Genomic DNA, 27,088 nt, shown 5'->3' with positions numbered 1-27,088 from the left:
GGTTGAATAAGAAAGCAAAGAAACGGATAGGAGAGGAAAAATCACCAAAGGAGAGGACAACCAGTGCATAGGTGAACGGAAGGGAGGAGTTAACGCAAAGTGATAGAATCCTGAAATCACTGTTTGACTGATTTACACTGACCGAGGACCGGGCTCAGCGACGCTGAAGGCTTGTGGTGTTCTGGATACACTGAAATGGTTCTGACCAGGACATATCAGAACTGAAGACAAAGAACAGTCGGTATTTCAGTGAGATGAGACAAGATGACAAGATAAATTTAAGTGCTGAGAGAAGGGAAAGGCAGAATGAACAAACCTTTCATTCCAAAAATATGGCTAATCTACTTGTAACAGTCGAGCAGTCACAAGTATCTGAAATCTTATCTCACAAAATATCACTTCTAAGCACACTGGATTAACAGTGTTTACTGTAAACTTTGTTAGATTACAGATGAAGGCACTTAAGACTGCATATTTCTTTTTGAATACAAATAAAGGTTTAATTAGCACTTACTGCTTTGCAGTCTCACAAGCTGCAACAGATACCAACACTTCCACCTGAAATACCTTCTTTATAATAGAAAGAAGTGCCTGTAAAAACTCTGTTACTTGTATTTGTCTGACTTAGAGATTTAGGTAAATTGTCAGCTAGAGGGCAGACAGTTCAATGTGTCATGTGTAGAGAAAATACTATAAAAAAAAAACCCTAAACACAGAAATTATCTACATAATTGGGAAGTAATTCATTATGATATTAATACACATAAAATAGAAATAAATGAAATATTTTTAATCAAAAATAAGGACTTTTATACTATAGAAAACCTCAAAACTTCAGCCTTTTGCTATGATTTGGTTCTAAAAAATAATTAGAGTTGGAGTGAAAAACCAGGTTTCTACCAAGCTAGAGTAAGAATTCAAATATTTGATGCACAACTGAGATGAGAATAGGTTCACATGTAAATATATGGCTTTCTGAAAGTACTAAAGAATGCCGATTAAATGCTACAATGTAACATTTGTGAAGTAAATTAAGGTCATGTCATATATTTTTCTTGGGAAAGTTCTACGCATATCTACAATTTATATAGAGCAGAACAAAATAAATACGATTTTCAAACCCTTTGGTTAAGATGTCAGTGTTTGTTTTCACAAAAAAAAAAACTGATATCAAAGAAAAAAGAGCTAAGAACAAGGGATTTAAAAATCAAGTTATATTAAAGACTTTCTGCTGTATCAATTTTTTATTCTGCTGTATCTTCTACATGATATCAAGTTAATTTCATCAAAATGCACAAATGTAAGTCTTAGAATTCACTAGGCAACAAAACAGATGGCAACAAAGCTAAAGAACATCTGCATCTTAGGGGTTCTAAATCTTTTGTTTGTAAGTAAGTAATAGTGACACATGGAGAATTAGAACAGAAAGTGCAGGTTTTTTGAAAATCAATCAACATCAAAGATGTCAAACTCTGTGATTCATAAAACTTTTAAAATAGTAATTATCTTGAACAGCCACTTAAATCAAAAAAGATAATGAGTGGAATTTCTGGAAGCAGGTTATTAATTAGAGCCAGTGGCAAGATGTGCAAAAGGATCCTCCAAACCGAATTCCTGACCTGAACAAAAAGAAATACTGGAGAACAGAGGGGAAAAGTGCTGAAACTGCAAAAGGCCCAGGAGCCCTTCTTTTGTTTGCAGTCTTGCTAAGTGGTGAAGCCACCAAAAACAGATTACATCTCCAGCAGCAAAGTACTATAGTATGGAAAAACTTTTAGTAGGCTTCAGGCATTTTTGTAAATGGAGAAATAGCTAGCATTCTTGTCAATGGACCTCTGTCTTCAAAGTCACATTTCTTTTTTAATTATTATGTTTTATTGCATATATTTTGGCCATACCCAACTCTCTTAGGTAATGACCATACATAGGAAGGTAAGATGTCTTCCTTCACAAATCTAGTTTCAAAATTTCTGATCTGAACCACACTGATGTCAAAGGACAGATTCCTCATATGATTTCAGCAGGCTGCGGGTCAGATCCAGAAACATCAAGCAACACATCAAGCGGGATTGAGAGAGAATAAAAATGTGGTTGAAATATAAACAAGAGAAACATGATTTAAATATTGCCTGTTCTGTTATGGAAGTCTGGAGTAACTGTGGGAAAGCCGGTTCATCTCTCTGCTCCAGGTCTTATCTGAAAGCGAAGGCGGCAATTCTGTCTTGTGTTTCTGCTGTTTCTATGATTGACAGAGCCTTTGCACGGGAAGGCTTCTCACCATGGGATCATATACTGCTTCATTCAAGGCAGCTTCAGCTCCTCTGGGCATGGTGGGCATTGCTAGTTTATAATTCTGACACTTGAGCTAATTGATCTCCTACAGCCGAAGATCGGGATTGGGGTGGGACTCAGCCATATGCTTGCTCAGAGACATATGTTACAAAGTACGTGGTAGCAGGATGGTATAAATCTTCAGCACACAGACTATGCATTGCAAGGTCCCTAGCACTGCAGTAGAACTGGCACATAAATAGAACAAAAAGTGAGAGCACGCACAGACAGCTAATATGAACTGCTCAGAGTCTCACATCAGCTCCACAGGAAGGCCTGGGACAAACTCAGCCCTCCTGATTTCCAGTGTAATGCATCAGGCTGATACCTCTCCAGCCCTCAATCCACAGAGCCACAATCAGAAGTTCCTTTAGATTTGTGAGGCTGGACCATTAAGTTTTTCACTAGTCAACCCGACTTTCACAGCTGGTTTGACCGTTTTCCACATCCTTCTTCAGAGCTACTGTCACAATGGCATACTGTCACAACTCAAAACAGAAAACTCAGTCTAGACTACAAATGTGCAAATGTGCACAGATATGCAAATCCTAGGCTGCTGTTTGGTCCCTGGGGGCTGTTGTGTCTGAAAATCTTTCCGAACTCATAGTCCGTTACAGTCCAGCACCAAACACGTCGCTGGTCCTGCCTTCCTGCTTATATTCCCCATCCTGAGATAGAGCCATAGGGTCAGGCAGTGACACTAAAGGGTCCTCGTCTTTAACGTAGTACATCTACCACTCTCGTACGCTGTCACTGCTCTGTACTGGCTGGCCTCATTCCCTTAGCGTAGACCACGCTGTTTGCTGCAGAAGAACTTGGAGAGGTTAAACAGTATCTCCTGCAGACCAAGATTATAGGTTGCGGATCAGATCATTCAGTGAGCTGTATGCAAGTATAAAGCCAATTGCACAACCAGGTTTAAATATAGATCTCAAAAACAAAGCAAACAAAAAAGGTAAACATTTAATTCAACTTGTGCCCTTGCCCAACTAGACACCAGGCTTGGGCAGCAGGGCCACAAATCTCCGCAGCCAGTGCTGCAGCTAGTCTCACGCCTGCTATTGACTTCCTCTGCCGAAACGAGTGAGTGCCCGGTAGGACTGAGCAAGGGAAGCCTTTGGCCTGTGTCCAGAGTGAAGCTCAGATAGCTGAACACAGGGCAAGATGACTTAGTCCCTTGACCACACACCCTGTGTTGTCGGAAAGCTTACATGAGACTTGCAGGGTAAGGATGCCATTCTGGGCATTCACATATTTCTAGACCTTAAAACAATGGAAAAGAGAAGAGGATCTTTATCATAAATGAAAACCATAGCTAAAACTGCAAGAATATAGTCTGAATAGGCCACATGACTATGGAAATGTCCTTTGTCTGAACTATGGGTCAGAGAAACAGTATTTATTTTAGCTTTGAGTTCCTGCTCTTCAAGCAGATTTGCTGCTGTTTCATTCAGAGCGGTAATTTACTCGTGTTGAGCATGCACAATTATTCGGTTCACTATGGAAAATGTTGACTCTTATTTTGGAAGATATTTAGTCATCATACCCAGAGGGTCTTACTGGGTTATCTTTGGATGGGAACCAAATCTAACCATACAGTAAAGAAAACTTCTGGAATGTTGCTATGCATACCATGAGAAAAACAAAAGCCAGAAATAAATGGGCTCAGGTGAAGAGACAGAGATCACAGCAGCATGTTTGAATGTGTTTCGGGACAAATACAATACTAAAATTAAGCTTTGCACTGATAAAGGTCCACTTTACCTCAGGGCCGCTCAGTAATCACGCTAGGATCCCACAACACATTGTTTGTCAGCATTAAGAACACTTCCCAAAACTGTTCAAAGACTTCCACAAACTACATGTTCTCTGCTATATTCCTCATTGGTCTGTTCACTCTAATATCAACGGGAATTTCAAGTGAGCAAAAGTTGATGGCTGAACTGAACACATTTTTAATTAATTCTCAGACAAAAGCAATCTTAAATTTTGAGTATAATCTGTTTACAGTTTATTCCATTGTTTGATTTGACTCTACCTGTCTGTTGTCTGAACTCTCATATAGACTTAAAATCAAGTATATCGTACAAATACATAAAAATGATATAAAATGACAGAGGAAAAATTCTTCAAGTTATTAAATGTAGCATTCTTGACCATGAAGCTATAGGCAAGTTCAGTGACTAGACAGCCCATGCAATTAAATCAAATAGGAGTCCTGAATTTATATAGTTTGAGTAGCTGTATTGTGAAACCTTGTACTGAAGTATCACAAAGAAGTGAGCAGTGTAATATTGGGATAGACTATTTTCTTTCTGAACAACCAAGCCTGAATTCACCACCTAGAATTTAATGTTCTTAAACAACCAGGGAACTAATTTTATGATGTCAGAAAATTTCCAGAAACACAAAGGCATCATTACTACGTTTAAGGATATTTAAAGATCTGAATCAAAGCAGTCTGAAGTCAGGGACTTTAGATTAAGCCCCAGAGATGTACAGGATCTCTACTGCAGTTAATTTTGCAAGTTCTTCACTTCCTGCATCAGTGGGGTAAAGACAGTGTGCTCTGAAAACAGTCTCTCTGGTAACTAGAAAGTTTTCCAGAGTTGGTTCAGAGATTTTGCAGCTGCATATCTATAGTCCAGTTTTTAAAACTATATCTGATACTACAGTTTCTTTTCCATTTTCCCTGAGGCTCAGTAAAATTCAGTCACACCTCTCATATACAAGCATAACTTACATATTTTTGCTTCATCTGCAAACCATGAATTTTCACAAAAAACCTGCTGATTATATTGTTGAAACACACCCATGAGGGACAAAAAAAAATGCAGAACTTCCTATGCTCATGCTTGTACCTTTGCCAGTAAGAAAAGCTGGAGCACAAGACCTGACAAAGGTCTGTCTTCTTTCTCATAATTCATTACAGTTAGAAACAAATACAGTATGGAACTGGGCTGTCTCCAAAGCATCAGCCCTTAAAATGACATCATCTTGATGAGCACCTGCTTTTTACCTCACTTGAAAACTTTCAAATGGCACATAACAAATGTAAAACTCAGAAATCAAAGAGCAGCCGGCTGCTAAAGGACAAACTGCAGCAAAATGCATAACTGGCAAATAAGGGCCAAAGTTTTTTTTTTTTTTTTTTTTTTTTTCCTAGGGAAAAAGTGTGTCTAAGTGTTTTAAATCACCATCATTGAGAAACCAGCACCAAAAAAAAAAACAAAAACAAAAAAAAGAAAATATTACCCAGGCTTAGCATTGTGACTAGGCAATATTACAGTGTCAAAGAAAGTATGTAAGTGTGTGATAGGCAGTACGTTCGGTCTCCCAGCTCGTCTGGAATGATGTGAGTTGCCTGCAGAACTGGAAGCAGGATAGCTGCACTCGCATGGCGCTCAGCCCGGCCTAATTAGCCCTGCTGCGAACATGTTAACATGGCTATTTTGCTTCCGGGACCTAAGCTAATATTGCTGAACAGTACAACATTACGCTATGCAGGCACTCAGACATTTCTGGATGTAGCTCAATTATCTACACACGGTGATGCATTGCACAATATAGAAATACAAAGAATGTTAATGAGCCAGTTATCCCAGCTCACACTAAAGGGGCGGCTAGACCATTCCCCAGACAAGAAAAACACCTCCTAACTCTTACACCCAACCAGTCCAGCACTGGAGGCCACTGGAGTCCCTGTGCTCAGGCTAGCAGAAAGAAAACTCCCTCCTGGCACTCCAGGAGTACAAATTGCCTTGAAGCATCAGACTGGACGCAAGGTCACGGCCTTGAACTCTTCTTATGTTCATGGCTTTGGAAATAAATTACATTCCCCCAAGGTGGAATGCAGGGTGTGTCCTCTGCTCTGGACTCAGGAGCTCTTAAAATGATTGCATTCCACTGGGTTTAGGAAGTGCCGTTTAACCAAGAGGGCTGTGCCTAATTGCTATATCCCTGTCCCCAGGTACAGATTGGTATACGCCAGGGTGGAATGGCATGCAAAAAAAGACAAAGAGCTCAATTGTTCCCACCAGAACAAAGAAAGCTTCTGGATACTGAACGCTTTGGGAAACGCAGATACACATCAGGGGCTCAAGTCTGATTTCTTGGCAGTTGAGCTCTCTTGGAAATCAGTCTCTAAGCCCACATGCAGTAACTTTTGCAATACATCACCAAAACCATTAAAGAGAAGCTTGTAATACAAGAAATAGACATTGCTGTAATAATAAACAGGATTTTCATGCTGTAGCAGAGAGACTACTGCTTCTGGCTAATTTACATTCCTTTCCGATAGAATGAGGTTATAACTGTGAAAAAATGGGATTCTATGTAGAAAACAAACAAATAAAAACCTCAATAACCCTCCTCCCTCTCCAATACCTTTATGCGGAGTCTTGGAGGCTAGGATTTTTGTTTTTCATTTTATTTGAGTAGGGAAAATAGGAGGAAAATCTAGGTGTCTTTTAGGGTTATAATTGTGCATATGTGAGGTGTGAGGCATAAATACAACGACAATTCTGTCATCACTTTACAGTAAATATGCAAACAAAAGTGTAGCTGACTCACTATTTGACTGCAGAGGGCACGGTGCATGGACATTGTGTTTTGTTTTCAAAGCCTGGTTCCATGTGCAACGACTGGGTCAGGTCTTTAGCAGATGCAAACTGGTGCAGTAGCACAAACAGTAACAGTGCAGTAGCTGTAACAGCTTATGCCTGCGTTTCGAGAAAGAGGAATATATGGTCCGTGCTCTTAAGAAGTAAATGTTTGTGTGATGCATGCAATATACGTGAGCGTATCTGCACGCATTTTAAAAAATAGATAAATACTACCTGAGGAATCTTTGATAGTCATTCTCTCTTTTCACTTCTGACCTCCCTCAAAAAGAATGCAAATAAGCCAACATATTACACTGTATATGAGTACAAGCATAGCACAAGAAGTATCAAGTATGGCAGATAGGCCGATGATACTTTTTCTCCCTCCCTCAAACCAAAAATAGGAAATGCCATTTGCCACGATAAATCACACAACTGGTTTTGAAAGTGACTGTTGAAAGCACTTCCTCCCAATTTGTAACGATATCCCCAGTGATATACGGAATGGAGATGACGTAAATCTAAATCAGTGCTATTCAGTGCTACAGCGGCTGCGTTATTACAAAACATGCTCGTAGACGGTAAGCATAAGGATGGGCTGATGAGCAGGACAAGTGACAGCTGTTTGACTCTGGGCAAAGAACTGCCAGGGAGAGTATTGTAATCTTCTGGGTTTGAAAGTAGCCGGGAAAAAGGAATGCTTTCCAGAGAAGACTTTCCCTAAGGGGGACGACCAGTGAGAGAGCATATTGTTCAGTTAACGAAAACTAGCCAAAGAATAGGCTGCATTGACTAACCTCCTTACCAAAAACAAAGCCTATTCTAATTTCAGCATGTGTCTCTGACATTAATGTACAGGAGCCCTGAGGCACTTTGAGGTAGAGTGTAATTAAGCTCAAGTGGACAGAAATTGGGTTTACACCAAGTAAATGATTTCAAAAGTTGCTGGTCTCCTCCCATATACTGTTATTCTATGCTTGCTATGGAAAGAAGGCAAAGGCTTATCTTTATGCAGTACAGACCACATTAACTAGACAGCATGAGCAGAAACTGTTATATTATCCATTGTTGTAACAGTAGACATCAATTCCATATCGGAGAATTAAGTATAGCAGATACAGCACAGCAGACTACAGATCCAGAGGACCTTAGCGAGTTAGTCTGTAAACAGAGGAGTTTGTTTACATATCTTTAATTTATATTGAATAACCATAATAATTTTATTTATATAAATAAAATGTACAAAAAAGCAGGAGGCGGAATTTTCAGTAGAATTCTACATCCTTCAGGAAGTTCCCAATAAATAAAAAAGACAGTGTAAAACTAACACTAATTATGACCACCTTATCTACCAGTTTCCATTATTCTGGTTAAAAAAAGTGTTCTTGGGCGCTGAAATCTTTTGGGAGTTCCTTGCTTTCCATTTGAAGGTAACGGATACTCTTGAACATCTGGCCTTATGTGTATTTGTGTGCCCATGCACAAAAACACACACACACAAATGCGTATTAAAACAAGTGTGCATATGTGTGTCTTGCTACACAGAGTAATACATCCTCCTTGTTAGAGATGTTTATGCATGAATGTAACAAAATAGGTTCAGCTGTTTTCAAGGTTTTTGTGTTTTTCATTTGAGTATTACAAAATAAATTGCAAGACATTTTTTTCCCCTTAACATGATTACTCTACAAATTCAGTCTCATTTGAGGTACAATTCTGCCTAGTCATTAGGACTACCTTACAATACTTGTGCTTTTGTTATGATATCTTATCTGCTGTTTTTCTAGGTAAAGGATGCCGGAGCGCTCTTGCTAATATATCTTAGTTTAATATAATCTCTAATGTGCCTTGACTTGAAAATGTTGTCTACCAAATTTTCCTAATGCATTAAGTGCTTTCTCATAATCAGCAAATGCCATGTCTAGCAGCAAATCATATATGTTTGCATTTCCATTCTGCCATTAATCATACCTCTGAGAAATACCCAACTAAAGATTATCCATTCTTTTGTCTGGCTAAAAACCTCCTAGAGAACTGATTTATGAATGAGGGTTTTTTTTTTTTGTTTTCTTAACATTTAGGTCAAAGACTGAAGTGTGAAAAGTCTGTAGTCACTGAAATCTCAATTATTAGGGTTTCCCTGGACTGCAGAAAACTCATACATTTACATATTTATATTCACATGTGCCTGGTGTTTGGTTTTCAGTGTGTGCTCTTTTTCTTTCTGGATTTTTTTTTTTCCTAGACACATCTTACTGCAAATCATAAACTCTTTTGTTCATTTATTTATTTTCAGTCTTTTCCTTAAAAAGCTAATGTTCACTTGCAGCAGAGTAATGTTGCTCAGCAAATACATGTAAATGAAGACCTCTGAATGAAACATCACAGAAACGTGTTACCTAATTGTGTGCTTACTATAATAGTGTTATTGATATCTGGCTCATCTCAGGAGATAAACATTTGCTCAAAGCTAATATATTTTTTTAATTTGAAGACAACTTTTAAAGCCTAATTTTTCTGACTTTGGCCAGTGATTCCTGAGTACCTGGACTGACTGAAGGCTGAAGGACAGGACCGGAGCGCTCACACTGATCCACTCCTACAGCACTATGTGTTATAGCAGTGGACAGAGAATACGTCTGCCAAAGAAGTCAACAGACCCTTCTGCTATAACTGGAGGAAGATATCAGCAACAACAGCAGGCTGTTAAATAGCAGACTTTTTACTGATCATCATTGTCATGTAACAGTAATTGGTTTATCTTTGCATTACCATTTTAAGAGGCTTCTGGCCTTGGCAGAGATGCTTCTTCAACAACAGTGCAGCTCATGAAAGTCTAGGTCCGGGTTAAGTGTACCACAGGGGCAGACATCTTCCATAAGGGGTAATACCAAACATAATGAAAGAGAAGTGGAAGAGGACAATCTTCTAAAGCAGGTCGGGCGCTAATAGAATGAAACTTAGTGCTGGAGCAGATCTGGTTCCTGACGATCAACTGTTCAAGGAGTGAGCCTTATCTCAGGCAAGGAAACCTCCAGGCAGGTGTGGATGCAGCATACAAAAATACACATTTTTGCCTTCCCACCCCCACCAATAATCACATGTGCTCAGAAACAAAGAAATGATTCCAACTCTCAGTAGTGCACAGGGATGATGTAGTGATGTATAACGAATAGCTTGGCATTGTGCACATACCAACAAATGAATCCTCACTGAAAGCTAATGAAACAAAAGCTGCCACTTCTGTATATCCAAAGGTCAATATGTTCTTACTTAGATGCAGGGTTATCATTTATATTATTTTCTAAAAGGAGTACACTCATTCAAAACCAAGTCTATTTATTCTTCAGTGCAGTAAATTTCAGACAGAATTGGTAATCAGTGCTCTGAAAAATTACTAGGATGACTTCTTAGGTAGCATTATTTCCTTTAGTTTTGGAGGAGGAAAAAAAAGATTTTTTACAAAAACAAACGCAACTTTTCTATTAAAAATAGGATAAGAGAGAAAGACCTCACCTTACAAACTCTCCCGACTCGGGAAAGGATTGTCTTGTCAGATGTCCCGCTATCTTGTGATATTTCTCGGAAAAAGAAGTAGATTTTGTCATCATCGGGGTTATAGGTGTCCGGGATGGGAAAAGTTCCGACGAATTTTGCTCCTAAAAATTCCCAGAACATGTTTTAAAAGTAGGAAGAAAAGTGCTAACACATGATATTACATTTCTGCTTCCATAGCTGCTTTTAGATTGTACCCTCTAGTGAAATTAGAAATATTGCTATACAGACATTTAGTCGCAAATCTATTATTAACTCTGAGCAAAAAACATCATGAATTCTGAAACACTTACTCTTAGCCTGATGTTTTTGCGTATATATACCTGACTTTAATTTGCACAAGTATGCAGCATTGATTATCGTTCTGTGTGTTTTTCAGGACAAAATATTGCCTACAAAAAGCTGCCTCACTTCTCTTGCCACCATTATCAGGGTTAGATTTTTCCAAAATTGTGTGGTAGAATTTAAATTTATCTAATTACACATTACAGCAGTTATGAGTACAGAAATACACTACTGCTTAGTAGATTCAGCTTACAAATGAATGAAATAAATAACCTTTGTTGGTCTACAAGATTGTAAATATATATACATATAAACGACAGCTTTCCCAAGCTAACAATTTCCTAGATACCTGCGCTGTAACAAGCGTATGGACTATATCTACAAAATGCGATACAGCGCCATGCTGAGATTCCCGAGTCAGCATACCAGAGTGCACGACGGACCTGTATGGCCTAATGGCACGATGCCTTGCTGTGCAGAGATATTCACCTGCAAACCCCAGACAGGTTAGAACAAAAGAGGGTCCTTGATTCATAAGTTCGCAGTTTAAGAAAATGGGATGGATTTAAGTGCTGAATATGCACCTTAATGACAGAAGAAGAAATTTGTGGGTCAAAATAGCCACAGCTTTACTTCCATTTGAAACCTTTCTGACACCATAGAATGGCATCAGCGGGAAAATGAAATGATGAAGGCATCAAGCCCTATAAATTTAAGTTAGGATTTTGAAATGAGCCTAAAGAAAATATTCAATTACTTTTGAGGTCCTTTCAGTCTACTTTGAAGATTAGATCTCTAAGCATGAATATATACATTAATATGTGTCCAATACAGATTCTAAAATATGTGGTTAGTTAAATAACTGTTTAATAGGAAAACCTATGAAATACTTCTATAGCATTTTTATGAATTTCGTATAGATTTTTTTTAATCCACATCTACAGAACTAAACTCTGCATACTGATTTTTTTTAACTGAAATTTCATTGCTTTACTTGGCAAGCTAAATACAAAAACAAACGTCTCAATATCAATTCTTGGAACAGATTTAGAAGAATCTCTAACAAATTAAAGGAACATAGATATTTAACGATTTTAAAACATAATTGAAAACACTGACATTGAAAGTTAAATCCAAACAAAAATACACTTGAAAAGATACGAGGACAAGGAGACTGAAAACACTTTAATAAAAAAGCTCATGATCTGAAAAGCACATTATGTTCTGCAAGTGAGATCTATGTCTCATCTTTTGTAATGTGTCCATACTACATAAAAAAGTAAATTAAAATCAACCATGAATTAGGTTTTTTGATTCTTTGCATGGGAAACAAACTGTGTGATGATCATTTTAAACCAATGTTTGTTTTCTTATACACATAGCTTTTCCCCTTTCAAGAATCTGACATTTCAATAGAAACTTTTCTGTCACAGTAATCTCATGGTTAGATAGTATGTAAGCAAACAGGGGATTAAAGGCACCATAAACTCTGAGAATAGCAGGTTCGATAAATTTATGCATTACTCATGTTTTTTAAATATGTTCTTGTAAATTAGCAGGAATAGCCGTTACACCTAGTCCTTCACTATGATCTTCACTGAGTTGGTCACACATTTTCATGTTTGCTGCTATAACACTCTTTAAATTATTTGTAAGTTAATAGTATGTGCCTTAAGAAGGCCTACACAGCAGTGAGATTCATCAGGCCCAGAAAGAGAGGACAGCACATGAATAGCAAATCCCAGAAAATAAAGAAATGACAAAGACTCTCAACTAGTGAGAGTCTTCTGCCGCAGCTCGTCGTAGCTGGGCTTCCAGAAATACAAGACATAAGGGTACAAGTGATAGCGCTCACCTTGCTTAACTTTAACCAGCTGGAAGTCAAGCCCCTAATCTACGCTCATGTAGGTCCTTTCTCTCTCAGGGAAGGACATAGTGCAGAGGAAGAAAGTGACAGTGAACAATCCTATTTTGGGACAGATTCCTGCAATAGGTGGGGTGAGTCACGCTCTGGCAGTGTAAGTTATATAAAGAGACAACCAAAATGACTGAGCTCAGACAGGATGCTAACTTTTGCCTTTTCAAGCTAAGCGAGCTGAAACCCATCTAAAGCGTTCAGGGTACAAAGAAAGACCGCTCATTGCCTGCAAGTATCCGTCCCTGGCAAAGAAGACTAAACTGCAACCAAAAAAAAAAAAACCCCAAAAGGTTAATTCTATTCATGGAAACACTCACTCTAATGATGACTTTAGCTTCCTATAAAAGAGGGAGGAATGTGCAGCTGTTTAGTGCATGCTTGTGTGCACAGCTCGGGTATCCCACCATGGGACGCGTCTCTCTGCTCAACCGAGGCGAGCCGGGCTCGGTTGCGGTTGGCGGGACGCCTTCCGGACCTAGGCGGATGTCCCCGAGTGCCTTTGTGCCCTGCCCTGGTAGCTCTGGTCGGGGGCTGTGTTAGTGCCTTGTTCTTCAGCTCTGCGGGAGAAGGGCTGACTTGTGAGCAGAGACGGTATTGCCTCTGTCTTCAGTGTCACTGCGTGCTGGCGTATGAGCCTGTGTGAGTCATGGGAAAGATTAGCTGCCTTCCTCCCTCCTCTTTTGTAGAGCTGCTATTCAGTCATCGAGATTAAGACATGTCTTAATTAGTCAAGATAGAGATGCCCTGCAAGGAACTGGAAGGTATCCTACGCATTTTTCCCTTATGCTTTGTCTTTTCCTCCCTTCCCCTAGGAAAGAACAATTCTGTCTCCAGAAAGGGAATCAGACAAAGCTTTTAAAATGTTACGATGCATTAAAGCAAAAGCTCCTCAGTCCCATGAAAAAAAAAAAAAGTTATATATTTTGTGCTTATCCTAAGTAAAACATGAGTCACGCCTGAAAATAATTTATTTCTAATTTATTTCTAATACTAAAGTATGGACAACCATTCCTGGAGGTCTAACACATGCTTGGTAAATGGATGGTAGATTTAGGGGACAGGAGGGTTAGAGGAGAGAGGGGATTTAAACCTGAAATCAAGTAAATATTTTTTTTTACATCAAAATCTGCTGAAAGCACAAAGTGTATGCAATTCATAATGTTGCATAATAAACTAATAATGCATTGTCTAACCTATTCCTTATTGCAGATAAGATCCCATCATTTAGAGTTGTAGTCAACATTTCCTCCAGCCCTAAAAGGACCATTTCAAAATCTTAGAAGCACCTAGTTTATACCTATGCCTTTTAGGCATAATCCACTTCATGGATTATGTATATGAAATTTTAGACAGAGTGTGGCTGTAGTATTCAATATAGATGGCAATAAGGTGAACCTAAAGAATATATGGGGTCTTCGGTGTTTACATAATGCATGGTAGTTTTCACACCACAGTCTAACACACTAAAGCTGCTTTTCAAACCTAGATATACTAATATATTATTCTCCTTGGGAAACTTTCACAAATACAGATGTTACAAGTGAAAATAAAATGAAAAAATGAAATGATCTAAAAGAAGAAAAAAAGGCAGAACCCCCCAACCCTTAAAACTAAAACACATAAACAATTCTGCATCCTTTATTTTATCCTGTGTTCTTGTAATATTCCTTTGTCTCAAATTGCTCATGAGGAAGCATTCACAGCATAAAGAAATGCTTGGAACAGTGGGTATTTTAGCTGTAAGTTCTTTTGGGCTGGGAACTGAGCCTTCTTTCATACCTCTGTAATGCACATTGAGGTGGATCTATACTAATGATAACACCAGATGCTCCTTGGTTCCAAACTGTAGTAAATCTTTCTTTTTAGGATATTACAGTATCCCTTAGGAAAGCAGCTACCCCAAAACATCTTTCCACCTTGAACACCAGTGAGTAGCCAGTGATAAAAATGGTTGTTTAGCTGTATGGTTAGAGAGCTGGTCTATATTGCATGCAGCTCACTTCTGGTCTATACTGAACAAAGGACTTTTTGCATTGTGCAGCAGTGGGAGGCAGGAGATGGGAGAGAAGGGACGGGCTTTGAGCCAGTCATTTGAGGAACAGGGAGGTGAAAATGGGGTAGGTTATCAGAGTCAGATGTGACATCTTCTATTTGTTCAGAAGGACTGCTCTTACGGGGAAAGGCAAAACGACTTTAAGTGGCTTTTCCTTTCCTCTCCACCCCCTAGGAGAAATCCTGAGCTTATAGAGTCACATCCAGTCAGAAATGTAGGGAAACAGCTTAGGGAGGAGAGAAAGAATGGGGGGGGGGGGGGAAATCCTCTTGCTGAGGTCTCAAAGAGTTAAGAGGCAAAATTATCCCTTTCAGAAGTTGACTGCTGGGAAGACAACTTAACCCTGCGGTCAGCAGGCCCTGCCTTTACAATATGCCCATAATAGCCACACAGGCATCCTGAATCAGGGCCAGTGTTGCCACATCTTTAAAGACACTTGACGGCTAAAAGGGAGATGCTTTAATTGAGCAGCGTTAGCCTGTGAGTAAAGTTTTCCATGTTACTCCGTGTGTGGTTTGTGACTGCCCGGGTGTAAATGTGGCCAGCTTTTTAGAGGGTTTACTAGCTCAGAATGTTTTTAACAGGCAAGAAAAAGGCATGTTTTGCTTGGGAAGCTATTTCAGGGTGCCCTTAGTGGTTTTAAAATGATCCTCATAGCAACAAAGGGCATTTTTCCCCCTTCCAAAAAACAACAAAAAAAAAAAAAAGACGACCACCTAAAAAAGTGGAACTTCTAGTCTGTCATTTCAGAAAGCTGTAGGGAACATTTTTTAACAAGCGATTGGAAAAAATGATTTAAAAAAAATATTCCAAAAACACTGAAAATAGAAGCATTTAAATCATGATATTATTCCAATTACTGGACAACATACAGATCATAGATAGAAAGAACTATTAGATCTTATTCTCTTGCTCCTTCCTTAGTTAGCATTTTCACCTCTATGACATTTCTCAAGAGCTTTTTTTTCCACTGAACTTTTTAGAAAGGAGCCTACATAATCCAAAGATACCATGATACAATATCTATATTTATAGTTACTGGACATATATTTATGTAAGAAAGGGGCTATTAACTCAGAAAGACAGGGACACTGCAAACGACAACAGCATATGCTTGGGATCTTACCAGTAAGCCAGTAATGTTCAGAAATGTCAGTTCTGATGTAATGGTGGTCGTGAGAAGGGCCCAGAGAACGTGTCAGAGCAGTATCTTTGCCAAGGAAATCAGAAGCTGTTCCAGCATAAAGATACTCATCTGTAAACAAAAAAGAAATAGGTTTTCTACAGCTATGGGGTAAACAAAATTAAAACTATTTGTGTCTTGTTGTGTGAACAACACCTGTACCTAATTTGCCTATGAACTAATTTAATGCTTTAAAGTGTTACTGTCTCATATTTTAATGATTTGTGGTTCTATGAGGCTACTTACATTTAAATGGAGGCAACATTTGTAACTGCATGCCTATGTAATGAAAGGATCTAAGTCTAATTTCTGAATGCTTTAAGCACTTAGGAAGGTAAATCCCCATAGGCTTTGATGAGTGCTGGGCTTACAAGGACATCAAGTCATATCTGAATCAAGCAACCTGCCCCATGAGTACTGACCATGAAACCCGAGGGACTACGGCAACTACACGACCATCTTCCGGCTGAAGCTATCCCTTTTGTACTAGCCTTACAGCGATATTGCTGGCTTTGCTGCTCCTGAACCCAAGCTGGTTGAGCATGATGAACCCTTTGGGAATGGGAAATTATTGGCTTTGCCCTTTACCAGTTTAGGGATCTCCATCCAACACTTTATTCGCGAAGAGGAATTTAGGCACTACCGGAACTCTTCTCAACTACGCAACATGTTAATAGTAGGAATATGGCTACAGACCCAAATCATGGTCATTTCAGCATAAACAAGATATCTCGCTTGAATAGGGCAGCCAGAATTTGTCTCATAAGAAAACTATATTTGCAATACAGTACAGTGTGCTTGCTACGACTGCAGTTACTATTTATTCTTCTGCTAGCTTTGCGGACAAAGCAAAACTCCACAGCTTTAAGCACTGCACAGTGTTTCCTCTTTTCCTTTGGATCTCATTACTTTTGTAAAAAAGAAGCAAAAAAAAAAAAAAGCAATTACTCTGAGTGCTTTTTACTGCATAGTGCCTTTTACAACTCTATTTCCTGAAAAATAATAAGATAGGTTGTTTGTTTTTTTGTTTTTTTTAGATGGAGGCATTTTGGTTTTGCTTAATGACTTGTAACATTAAATCCTTGGAATTTGTAAAAAGAAACAAGACAATTGTCATGTTCATAAACCATAATCACATACAAAACAACATACATCAAAATCCCCTTTCCCTCCCTTCCCCAGGATGAGTTTCTACCCTGTATGGAAACCTTTCACAAGATCTGTTAACGAGGTCTTTTGTTGAGAGTGAATGCAGAATAATGCAGAATAAATACCATTCAATATAGATGATGTGTGTTTGTTAAAAAACAAGACCCCTCCCCAAAAAATAAAACCAATCCCAGAGCATTATATCTGTCCAAAAAAAGATCTACCAGTTTTCTTTTCACCTCATTATTACTATTATTTATGTATTATTTCCATGACAATATTGAAACGCACATCTTTCAGACAGCATGTCGCCTTTGTGAAGAAACAATGGTGCATTCTGAAAGGTATTTGTCATAATGAGGAATGGGCAGGATAATTGGTGTTTGCTAACTGACAGGCACTCAGTGATTGATAAATCTGAAGGGCTAAAAGAAATTGTCCATCTTTGCTTAGACTTTGCTGACAAGGAGTTTTCAGCACTTCTCTCTGCTTTTGGTATCGCTCATTCCAAGTTCCAGTTATTTCCAGAACAGTTTTGGTGAGTAGTACTTTGTAATAAAGATGGATGATGAGCAGGTGACTTAATTTTACAGTCACAAAGACTAGCTTTTCACATAGCATATAATTTATCTGTGGAATTTACTTGGGGCAAAATACTTTGCAGAATTCAATGAAAGATTAGGCATTTCTACAAAGAATGAAAATTACTCCGTTATATTAGCCTACATACATATATGAACGAAAATAAAATGAAATACCATTTAGCTCATATATTTATAACTGATTTCAAAACGCTTTTTGAAGGACATAAGAAATTTTTATCATCATTTTGCAGATGAATAAAGTGCAGCAGAGAGAAGTAGCCCTGAGGGTCTCCCTGTGGCAGAGGGCAGGAACTGAGCTCCCCTGAGCCCTAGTGCAGTATCTGATCCATGAGCTATACTGTTCTCCTAGTAGTTTTGCGAATAAAATAATAATCAGAAGGTGGGCCAAGAACACACTCTCTGGTCAGGCCTGTAACTCTTTACAATGCTCCTTGTACATTATTTTGAAGCACTTAACACCAGGCACAGTCAGAAAAGGGATACTGGAATAGCCTGATCATTAATTTTATCTCGCCTGAAAATTCCTATGTACCGAAGTTCATGTTTTACTTAGCTAAAACATGGCAGCTTCTTCATTTCACAAGATTTAATAGAGCAGTCAAAGCACTAGAGTGCTACTGAAATTAGCCAACAGGATAATAAATCATGGAGTTCTATTGCATTAAAAGAAGAATAGTTAAAGTTTCTAGAATTCCATTTTATAAATAGACTTCACAGTCATTAAATAGTACTAGGGGTCCCTGAGAAGAATAAGCACTAGCTTTAATCTATTGTTTTTAATAAAGGAAGTCCTGCCCCATCTGTTGGGTCAGAATCACAAATCATCTATCTTATTATCTGAGAATAAAGACTGAACATTAGTCATATTCTTTTTATAACACAGAGCGACTGATACTTCAAAGCATTGTCATCACCACTCTTTGGCTGTAAATGAAAACGTCATGGTGCTTCACTCTTATCTTGTATTCATATGTTTGATGGACAAGTTAAATGAAAATTGTCCAAAGCTATGAACCAAACCATGACAAAAGTAGCTCTTAGAGCAGTTTGAAATCTGGAGGTCAAGCTGACATTCCATGGCACCGAGTGTCAGACCACACAGCACTGCAAGACACGCAGGAGGCCGATTGCACTATCTTGTTCTGAGACTTAGAGCCTCAGAAGTGGCTACTCAAGTAAATAGAGACCTCAAAAATGTATTTATGGAAATAGCGGATGTCAGCAGACTTCAAAGGGCAGAACATATTGATAATTGCAGAAAGAGGCCCAGAAGCATTCGAAACATTGTCTGTCCATGGTTTTGTGTGTGTGCACGTGTATGCGTGTCTGTCTGTGTCTCTGTCTGTGTCTGTAGCCTTCTTAAAGGAGAAATAACTGGGTAAGGATGAAACTGCCTTCAATCTAAACTGGCAGCGTTTTCACATCTGCTCAAACGTTTCTATTTATATTGCTGAATTTCCAACTCCTTGGTGTTCACAGATTGAAGGGTCCCTTAGCTCAGGCAGCAAAAAACAGCATCTGAAATGTTGCTCATGCCAGAGGAGCTCCGCCGATGACATCTGCTGAGCCGCTGGCTCTGGTGTCTAGCTATGAAGCCACCGCATGTGTGAGAGGAGTACCTCGCTCAGAGGGGTCTCACCTGCCATCACTGAAGCAAACGGCTGCTGAGGATCGAAAGGACATTTCATCCTGCCAGACTCCAGGTTCTGAGCATCCAGTCTGAATATTATGTCCTGAGAATAAATACATATTCATTATTCTGGTGTGGCTGCAGAGAAAAACTCACTTGGACAAACTCTCCTGCTAACATACGAAGTGAAGATGTATTAGGTCATGCAGCTGTCATCTCAACGTTGATGTTTACAGTTCACATATCTGTTTCATATCTGGATGTTTTCACTCTTTGTTTTAATGTATCCTGCTCATTCTATAGCAAAAAATATTTCTTAGAAACATAAAATTACTTTCAGGAAAAAAAAAGATATCGTGTTCATTTCTATTCAAATTAAAAGCTAGATTGTACTTAAAAGGCACTGGCTTCTATTTGGGAAAGTGCTGATAGACTATGTTGCAATAGGAGATCCAGAAGGGATTCTGGCTGACTCCTGCATTTCTCCAGGGACTGCTGAATAATGTTCACCGCAGACATAGTTGAGCCCCTTTTAAATGAGAGTAGCATATGATCTCTCTTAATATTTTTAACAAGGCTAGTGATATGAAAGATATCAGAATAGATCTTTGGTTGTAGTACCCAAATATATGGTGATTAATCCTTAGGTCACAGAACAAGGCCATAGAAGAAGATAAAGAAAAGAAATTGTTTAAAAATGATTCCTAGTATTTGAAATGGAAGATCTTGCATTTTTAATTCAAGTTTTATTAAACATTAGTTTGAGGTATTCCTACAGTTTCGATTTGTCAAAATGGGCACTTTTACTTCCTTCTTTCATTAGTTTCTTAATTGCGTACTTAAACCTGAAACCCATTGTGAGTCCCACTGAACTGCTTACTCAGATAAGTAAAATGAAGTCTTTGTAGGTACAGAGGCTTTCAGAATTTTGTCGTTAGGGAAAGGGGATTGCCAACAAAATGCTATTAACGTGCTGTACCTCTACAGTGATATTTAAAGTCCCACTAGTGTTCAGGAATCAATTCATTGTGGGCTTAATGTCTATTGTAGAGGTACAGATTTGAAAAACAAACTTCTATCTGATTTAGACCAATACTTTAAAAAGGATGCAGTGACTTTAAATACTTATTTCTATACCTCTGCCTGGCAGGAGGATGGAAGACTACAAATGACAGCTAAGTATACCTAAAGATGGCCACATAGAATCAAACTTCACAGCACATTAATTCAATTCATCACGAGCAGACGCCGGATTACAAATGATTAAACCTTTTTATTTCATCGAGCTGTCTTCTAAGCTCTCCAGGCTCAAAAGACGAAAGCCCAGGTTATTGAATAATTAAGCTCCTTAAAAGAAAAAAAATCAATTCCAATCTATGAACGTAAATTCCATTTCTTCCATCTATCATGGCACAAAGCAGAATTTAAGCATCAAATAACAACCCTTGTTACCTTCCCAAACCTTTGGGATATCAGGTAAACCAAATTCTCAGGCTACTGAAGTGGGTCAGAGCACAGTATAAAAGTACAAAACTAAATTAGTACAAAACTAAATTAAAAACGAAATATTTTTTGATGACAATAATATGTTACTACCCCTTTCTCATTTATCCTAACAAGTGTAAGCCTGAGCTGCTCAGACAAGCCTTGCAGTGTCAAACACAAATAGACTGTCTCCAAGTTAAGCAGTATTCACGGGACTGATAAATTTACAGATGAACATTAAACATTTCAGATTTCATCTAGACAAACGCTATGAGGCATTCACACAGAACTAACCTCCTGCTTTCACTCTGGATAAAGCTTTTTAAGAAAAGTATATCCCTCTGAGAACTGTGGCTAACGGCACTGGCTGGGCCAAGCCTCTTCCTTACCAGCCAAGAGAAGTTTTGGCAGTGACTTCAGGAATAGCAGAACTAGGGTTTTAATCCCCTTTAATTGCGTGATCCCGTAGGGGATTTGTACTCTTCAAAAACAGTGTGTGCTGTGGTTTTGCGTCACCTGATCCATACCGACTCGCCTGTTTTCACAGCGCTGGCACTGGGCAGCAGGCCGGTGGGCAGAGCCACCAGCGGGCTTCGAAGGTCACCAGGGCACTGCCTGCTTTTACAGTCTCAGGGAGACTAGCTCAGGCCCTGGCCCTCCCAAGCATCCCACAGCTTCCTGTAGAGGTTGTTAATTACCAAACATCCATTCTTGTAACCAAAGATTAAAAAAAAAAAAAAAAAAAGGAAAAGAAAAAAAGACTAACTGAATGGATGTGGAACAAAGTGCTTTGAATTACCACATAGGAACCTTGGCTTTGGTTCCCACAACCAGGACATATTTACAGCTTCCTATCAAATGCAAATCAATGTGTTTGCAAGGAGAGGGGACCCAGCACCTGCCTGCAATGTCACTTTTCTCTGGAGAGGCAGTGCAAGAGCAGTAGCTACCAGGTGTTTGGGACCTAAGGAGGGAAGGAGTAAAGCCTTTCACACTATTCAAAGCTGCAACTTCAGTAGGATGTTGTATAAAAAAATGCTCCATCAGAAGAGACTTGAGCAGTGGTGAACACTGTAAAATTTACCGCTTCTGCTGAGCAACTGGTGAATGTCGGACAGGCAGGACTGGGAAGACAGAGAGGTGATTAGGGCATACAATATGCGGATTTGTCTTCCCTTCTGTCACAGGGCATTTGATTAGGTCTAGTCAAGACATATCTCTTGTCTAGACTAGCTATCAGACTGAACTAATCGATTAGGCCAAATCTATAACTTTACGACGTCTGATGAAAATATCCTTCGCAAATGAAGTCATTAAGGGTGCAGTGGCAGAGTGAATAAAGCATCTTGCAAGATGCTGTTGACCTAAAAGTAAGCTACAGACTTGATGAGAGCTGTTCTGTTCAATTCACCTGAATATTGGAGCATTCAAGCTAGAGGATCAGCAGGATGTATCATACAAGGCATCTAAAATCTCAGTTTCTTCAGCTAGAATATTCAAAGTACTGAAGCAAAGAAACCTACAAGATTTCTTTGCAGGCTCATTTATGCAACATATACTAAATAATACCAAGAGCATTCATGATTTCCTGGGAAAGGAGCAACATCTTGAAGATTTCAGGCAGCTTCGGAGTTCTGTAACTTAGGAAGTTGCCCCGGGTTGGTCAATCAGCCCACAGATTAGGAAGAATGAACAAATGGGTCTCAGTCTAGGCATAAAATAATAGCTTTTAATTGTTTTTAACAGTTTTTTATTTGTTTCATTTTGTTTTATTTCAAGAGCATTAGCCCTTGATTCTGTATGCCAGAATAATTCTGATGTATACATCAGGTTATTGAATTTAATAATGTATCATCGAACCTCATTTCTTATATTCTAGAATTTCACTTAGACCCTGGAAGAAGAGAAAGAAGCTCTAGTGTTACAGAAGGAGTGCTCTGCAGGCAAGCAGCCAGGTAGGTCACTTCTAGACGCCGTCTGAGAAAATAGCCAAAGTAACAAATATAGCCAAGGTGTTGTACATACAGCAGTTAAAAAGAGACTTGTGTACTAAGCAGTTGACTGAGACAATAGCTAAATGTTTCTGCTGTGAGGCTTTGGTCTCAAACATTTACCACTTAGGACAGAGATTTCTGGGTCACCAGCATATGAAGACCAATCAGCTTCTAACTTCAGTTCAGGAATATGCCGCTAGTGGTAGAGGATATCAGGACATTCACTTAACAACAGGGTTGTAAACTATCTGCAAACGACTGAGATGCTATCCTTTGACTCAGGCTCTGAAGAGTCCATTTACAAACTCTACATATATTATGTGCAAGGAATAGGAAATTATCTTTGAGGACAGAGGAATATGCGTACATTAAAAAATAGAATTATGAATCTTGAACCGTGCATGTGTAAGTAGAAAATATTTGGGGAAGTGACTTACTCGAAAGCAAGACGTCTGCATTAAATATGCTCTTCACTTAGTTAATCATGCGAAAGTGTCATTCTGAAGAAGTTTGTGTATTAAGCCTTACCAAGAAAAGTGCTTTGTTCAAGAGCGATAAGCACATATCAAATACGAGAACACAAGTTCTTCTCTGACCTGTAAAATCCACCATTTGCTCTATTATTTATGTAAGCTGCCGTCAGTTCATTTTTTATACATTCACATGGTATTTTCAAATCTATGATGAATGTTAAACAAGAAGAGGGTTATTCCTTGACACATCAGAGCAGTGAGGAAACCAAATTACCTCTTTGTGAGTTCCAAGTTCAATGTATCCGCAAAGAGGGTGAAATGCTCCTGTGCCACAGGCATACACATGAGTTCGGTTGTAGGGCTGAAGAACCCTGATAAAATTGGCACACTCTGTCTATTGTAAAAAGAAAGGAGAGAAATGTTAATTTTCCTGCTTATTCTTCTTTCACATTGCACATTCTATGAGGTTATAGTCATGGTATCCCTCTGCTTAAGTCAAAACTACTGTAACAGTGATTGTTTACTAAATAGTTCAAAGTTGTGATGGCTAAAATCTTGCGGTGGCTATTTACCAGGCAGTTCATCCATCAGACTTGCAAGCTTATTTTAGTTATAATGCTCACAGTCATGAGCCACAATAAGCTGTGTGGTAACAATACAGTTTGGAGGATATCTCTTCACTCGCTCGTAATAAACATCCCCTGTCAACAACTGGTCAGAAGTGGGATAGCCACAGGATTAGCCTGACTATCAATTCTCCTGCTTTTGCTCCCAATTAAGGGTTCTGCGCAAGCCTTAACGCCAAAGATTAAATGACAGAAATCACTGTGGCGAAGTGAGGGGAGCTGTAACATAGTTCCAGAGAGTATTTTTGTGTACGAGTTCTCTTTGCACCAACCACATCCTACTGTTCTGTTTTGTTTGGGTATTTCTATGAGTCCTTGGGGATGCTCAGGTCAATCCTGGCCCTAGAGTACGAATATTCTCCTTCTCTTTTGCTTGAGCATGGGAGTAGATTAGTGCAAATCCTGCATATAGACCAGTATCGGAATTTTCCCAGTGCTCAGGAGAGGTGTTGTTTGGTTCTTGTCAGCTATAAAGATAAGGGTAGTAATAAGTTAGGATAAAAAGTTGAAATTCCTTAGGCAGAAAGCTGAGAGAGTGTTTTGAGCTGGAGTCCACCTTGGTAACAGACAAGCTGGATGGAAAACACAGAATTTGTGTACAGAAAAGGAAGAAATTGTATTATACAGCTGGGAAATGTTTATATTTATGGTGGACTCTACATAGACGATGCAATCTGTGCTATGCAAAAGATATATAAGAGTTTTACTGTATATATGAATGCACCTTATGTACACAGAACCTTTTAAAGAAGATTTGTGGTTTCAGGGAAAAGTTAATGAGTCTGAGATTTTGTTTTAACATTATGTCAATTGCAGCTGTATACAAATTAAGTTAATTTGTAAGATGCACTGCTACTCTGTTTTGTTAATGACTTATAATGAAGTTACATTCAGGATGTTCCCAAGAAAAAGGAGCAGTTGGATGGGAAAGAAAGGATTGTGATAACAACAGTAGAGTCATATGCAGACTCCAGTGGATTTCAGATCAAACCTACTCAGAGTACCTCCCAGGATATATTTCAGAGGAAAGACTTCTCTCAATGGTATCTATTGCATATATTGATTGTTAAGCATGTTTGCTGCTTACGCTATTCAATATTTTTCCTGAAATATTAACATTTAAAGAGAAGCCTGAACGTGCAATGATTTTTAAATGAAAGAAAAAAAATCTTTTTTTGATTCATGCTTTATCTACTCCTTAGGAAAAAAAGTATAAACCTAAGAATAGTTCATCAACCCTATTTTGTGCATTTAGAAGCAAATATATATAGGTATACAACATTATCAGCAACAATAAGTAAAAATATATACTATACTTACATGGGCATCTTTCCCAGCTAGTTTGCACAATTCCACCTTTTCTTTTGCTGCAGGCCAATAAATCTGTAATATAGTTTAAAAAAAAGACAAACAAAGATTATGAGTATTTAAGTTTTCCTGTGATACAGCTTAACTGTTTCCATGAGAGAACAATTAAAATATGCTTATGCATGTGGAAGGAATTTGCACATGAATAGAAATGAATGTGGTTATGAATACATATTCTTACACAACAAGTACAGAGGCTTTCAATCAAATCTTTGATTCGTTCTTTTTTTGTTTTGCCTATCTATTTTTTAAAACTACTTAGTTACGGCTGATATACCTTCTTACTATCATGAACTGCGTAAGTTTCACAAAGATATGGTAAGCCAAATCATCTTGAGATTAAACTGACTGCAAAAGAGGGTAAATTACATTTGTGATGAATTTGGACCAGTCAACTTGGCAAAACAGTTATGAAAAAATGATTAGCTGTTACTGCCAATTTTCAAATGAAAAGAAGTCTTGTTCTAGAAACTGAAGGTAGCTTAAGGGAAATTGGTAGAACAAAAAGTACATTTGACAGAAATTAATAGCACGCAGTTTAATAACATCACCTATCAATAGCAACTGAGATTACTGAGTGAAGCATAGAGATTTAGAAAATGACATGGGAGGTTAGTGGAGAATCATGTACCTTACATAATTTGTAGTGTACACTATGTTTATTTCCGTTTCTTCTTTCAACTGCTCTGTAGAATCCGGTAAATTAGGTTTTAGTGTAGATGGAGCCAGATGGCAAATTATTCCCAGTTACTGTAACCCCCCTGATATTAGTGCAGATATGTTAATTAACAGCAGCTAAAGCTCCGGCTCACTGATTTCAATTAAATAGCCAAAATGGGGTATTATCAAGTATATATTTGATTCTGTTAAATTCAAAATAAAAGCCAAATATAAAGTTTTCCATAATCACCATGCTAACCATGGGTCTTTTTGCCTTCTTCTTATTTTGTCAAGAGACAGTTGTAGCCATTTTTCATAATTAATTGTTGTAAGGAAAAAAAAAATTACTAATTTTTGAGTAAATGTTGATTAGAAAATTGCTTTGTGTCCCAGGAACCAATACGTAAATTACCAGTAGCCCTGGCTGTTTAGAGTAGGGTTTAATCTCAAATCACATTTTCAAAATCTTAAATAGCACAATATCTAATAATTGAAGAAAATTTATTGTGCAGTAGGGATGCATAATTCAAGAGCAAATCAAAAGAGGACTTAGCTGTCACAAAAGGAGTAAGAGGGCTGAAACTGTGGTTACTGAAAGATAGCCCAGCTTTCTTCAGTATGACTAGGTTGCGAGTAGAAATGTATGAATTTAACTGAATAATGGAGGAATATCAAAAGGTTCGGAGTTGGAGTTCTGCTCAGACAAACATCTAGGCCACTGCAGAGGAGGGTGCAGATGAAGATCGCAGAAGCTGGAGGGAAAAAACGCGCTTTTGCTCGCCCAGCTATTGATACCTCGTAGGATGTCATTATGCCACAGCATGCCCCACGGGCAGGCTTAGTCCCGTACTGGGAAGGAAACCTACAGATTTCCCTGTGTCAAATAGCTTTGCCACAATCAAAAAGCCATAGTCAATGTTCCTCTGAACCTGAAGACAGTCCTTTTGATTTCAGTTCTTTCTGTTCTCTTCTCAGTGAAAATGGACATGTTGGCTTTCTGCAAGGAAATCAGTTTCCTCTCAAATGAATTTACAGTTACCTTTGTGATTAGAAGCTATTAGTAAAGATATTATATTTTAAGTCATTTAAGCCTTAACCCTTTACAGTAATATTTACTTAAATTTAGAGATAAGGCAGTATAACAACATCTCAGCTGGAGCACAAATTTA

The 27,088-nt window shown here is 38.4% G+C and overlaps 1 protein-coding gene across 7 annotated transcripts in view; it reads right to left on the bottom strand.

The window, feature by feature from the left end:
- The window catches only part of SEMA3D (semaphorin 3D), a 144,240-nt gene that overhangs the window by 41,946 nt on the left and 75,206 nt on the right, over positions 1–27,088 (bottom strand). For all 7 annotated transcript variants that reach the window (XM_009680516.2, XM_068920165.1, XM_068919999.1 and 4 more), the window contains 5 exons: positions 25,212–25,274; positions 23,540–23,659; positions 19,323–19,416; positions 15,873–16,001; positions 10,452–10,594 (listed from right to left, as the gene is read on the bottom strand). In XM_009680516.2, the coding sequence (XP_009678811.2) occupies positions 10,452–10,594; positions 15,873–16,001; positions 19,323–19,416; positions 23,540–23,659; positions 25,212–25,274 (549 nt within the window). The remainder of the gene's footprint in view (positions 1–10,451; positions 10,595–15,872; positions 16,002–19,322; positions 19,417–23,539; positions 23,660–25,211; positions 25,275–27,088) is intronic.

Source organism: Struthio camelus, chromosome 1 (genome assembly GCF_040807025.1).
Source record: "Struthio camelus isolate bStrCam1 chromosome 1, bStrCam1.hap1, whole genome shotgun sequence".
In the NCBI taxonomy this organism is placed as follows: domain Eukaryota; kingdom Metazoa; phylum Chordata; class Aves; order Struthioniformes; family Struthionidae; genus Struthio; species Struthio camelus.
Note: the sequence above shows the minus strand (reverse complement) of the source record. Positions and strands in the feature narration are given on the sequence as shown.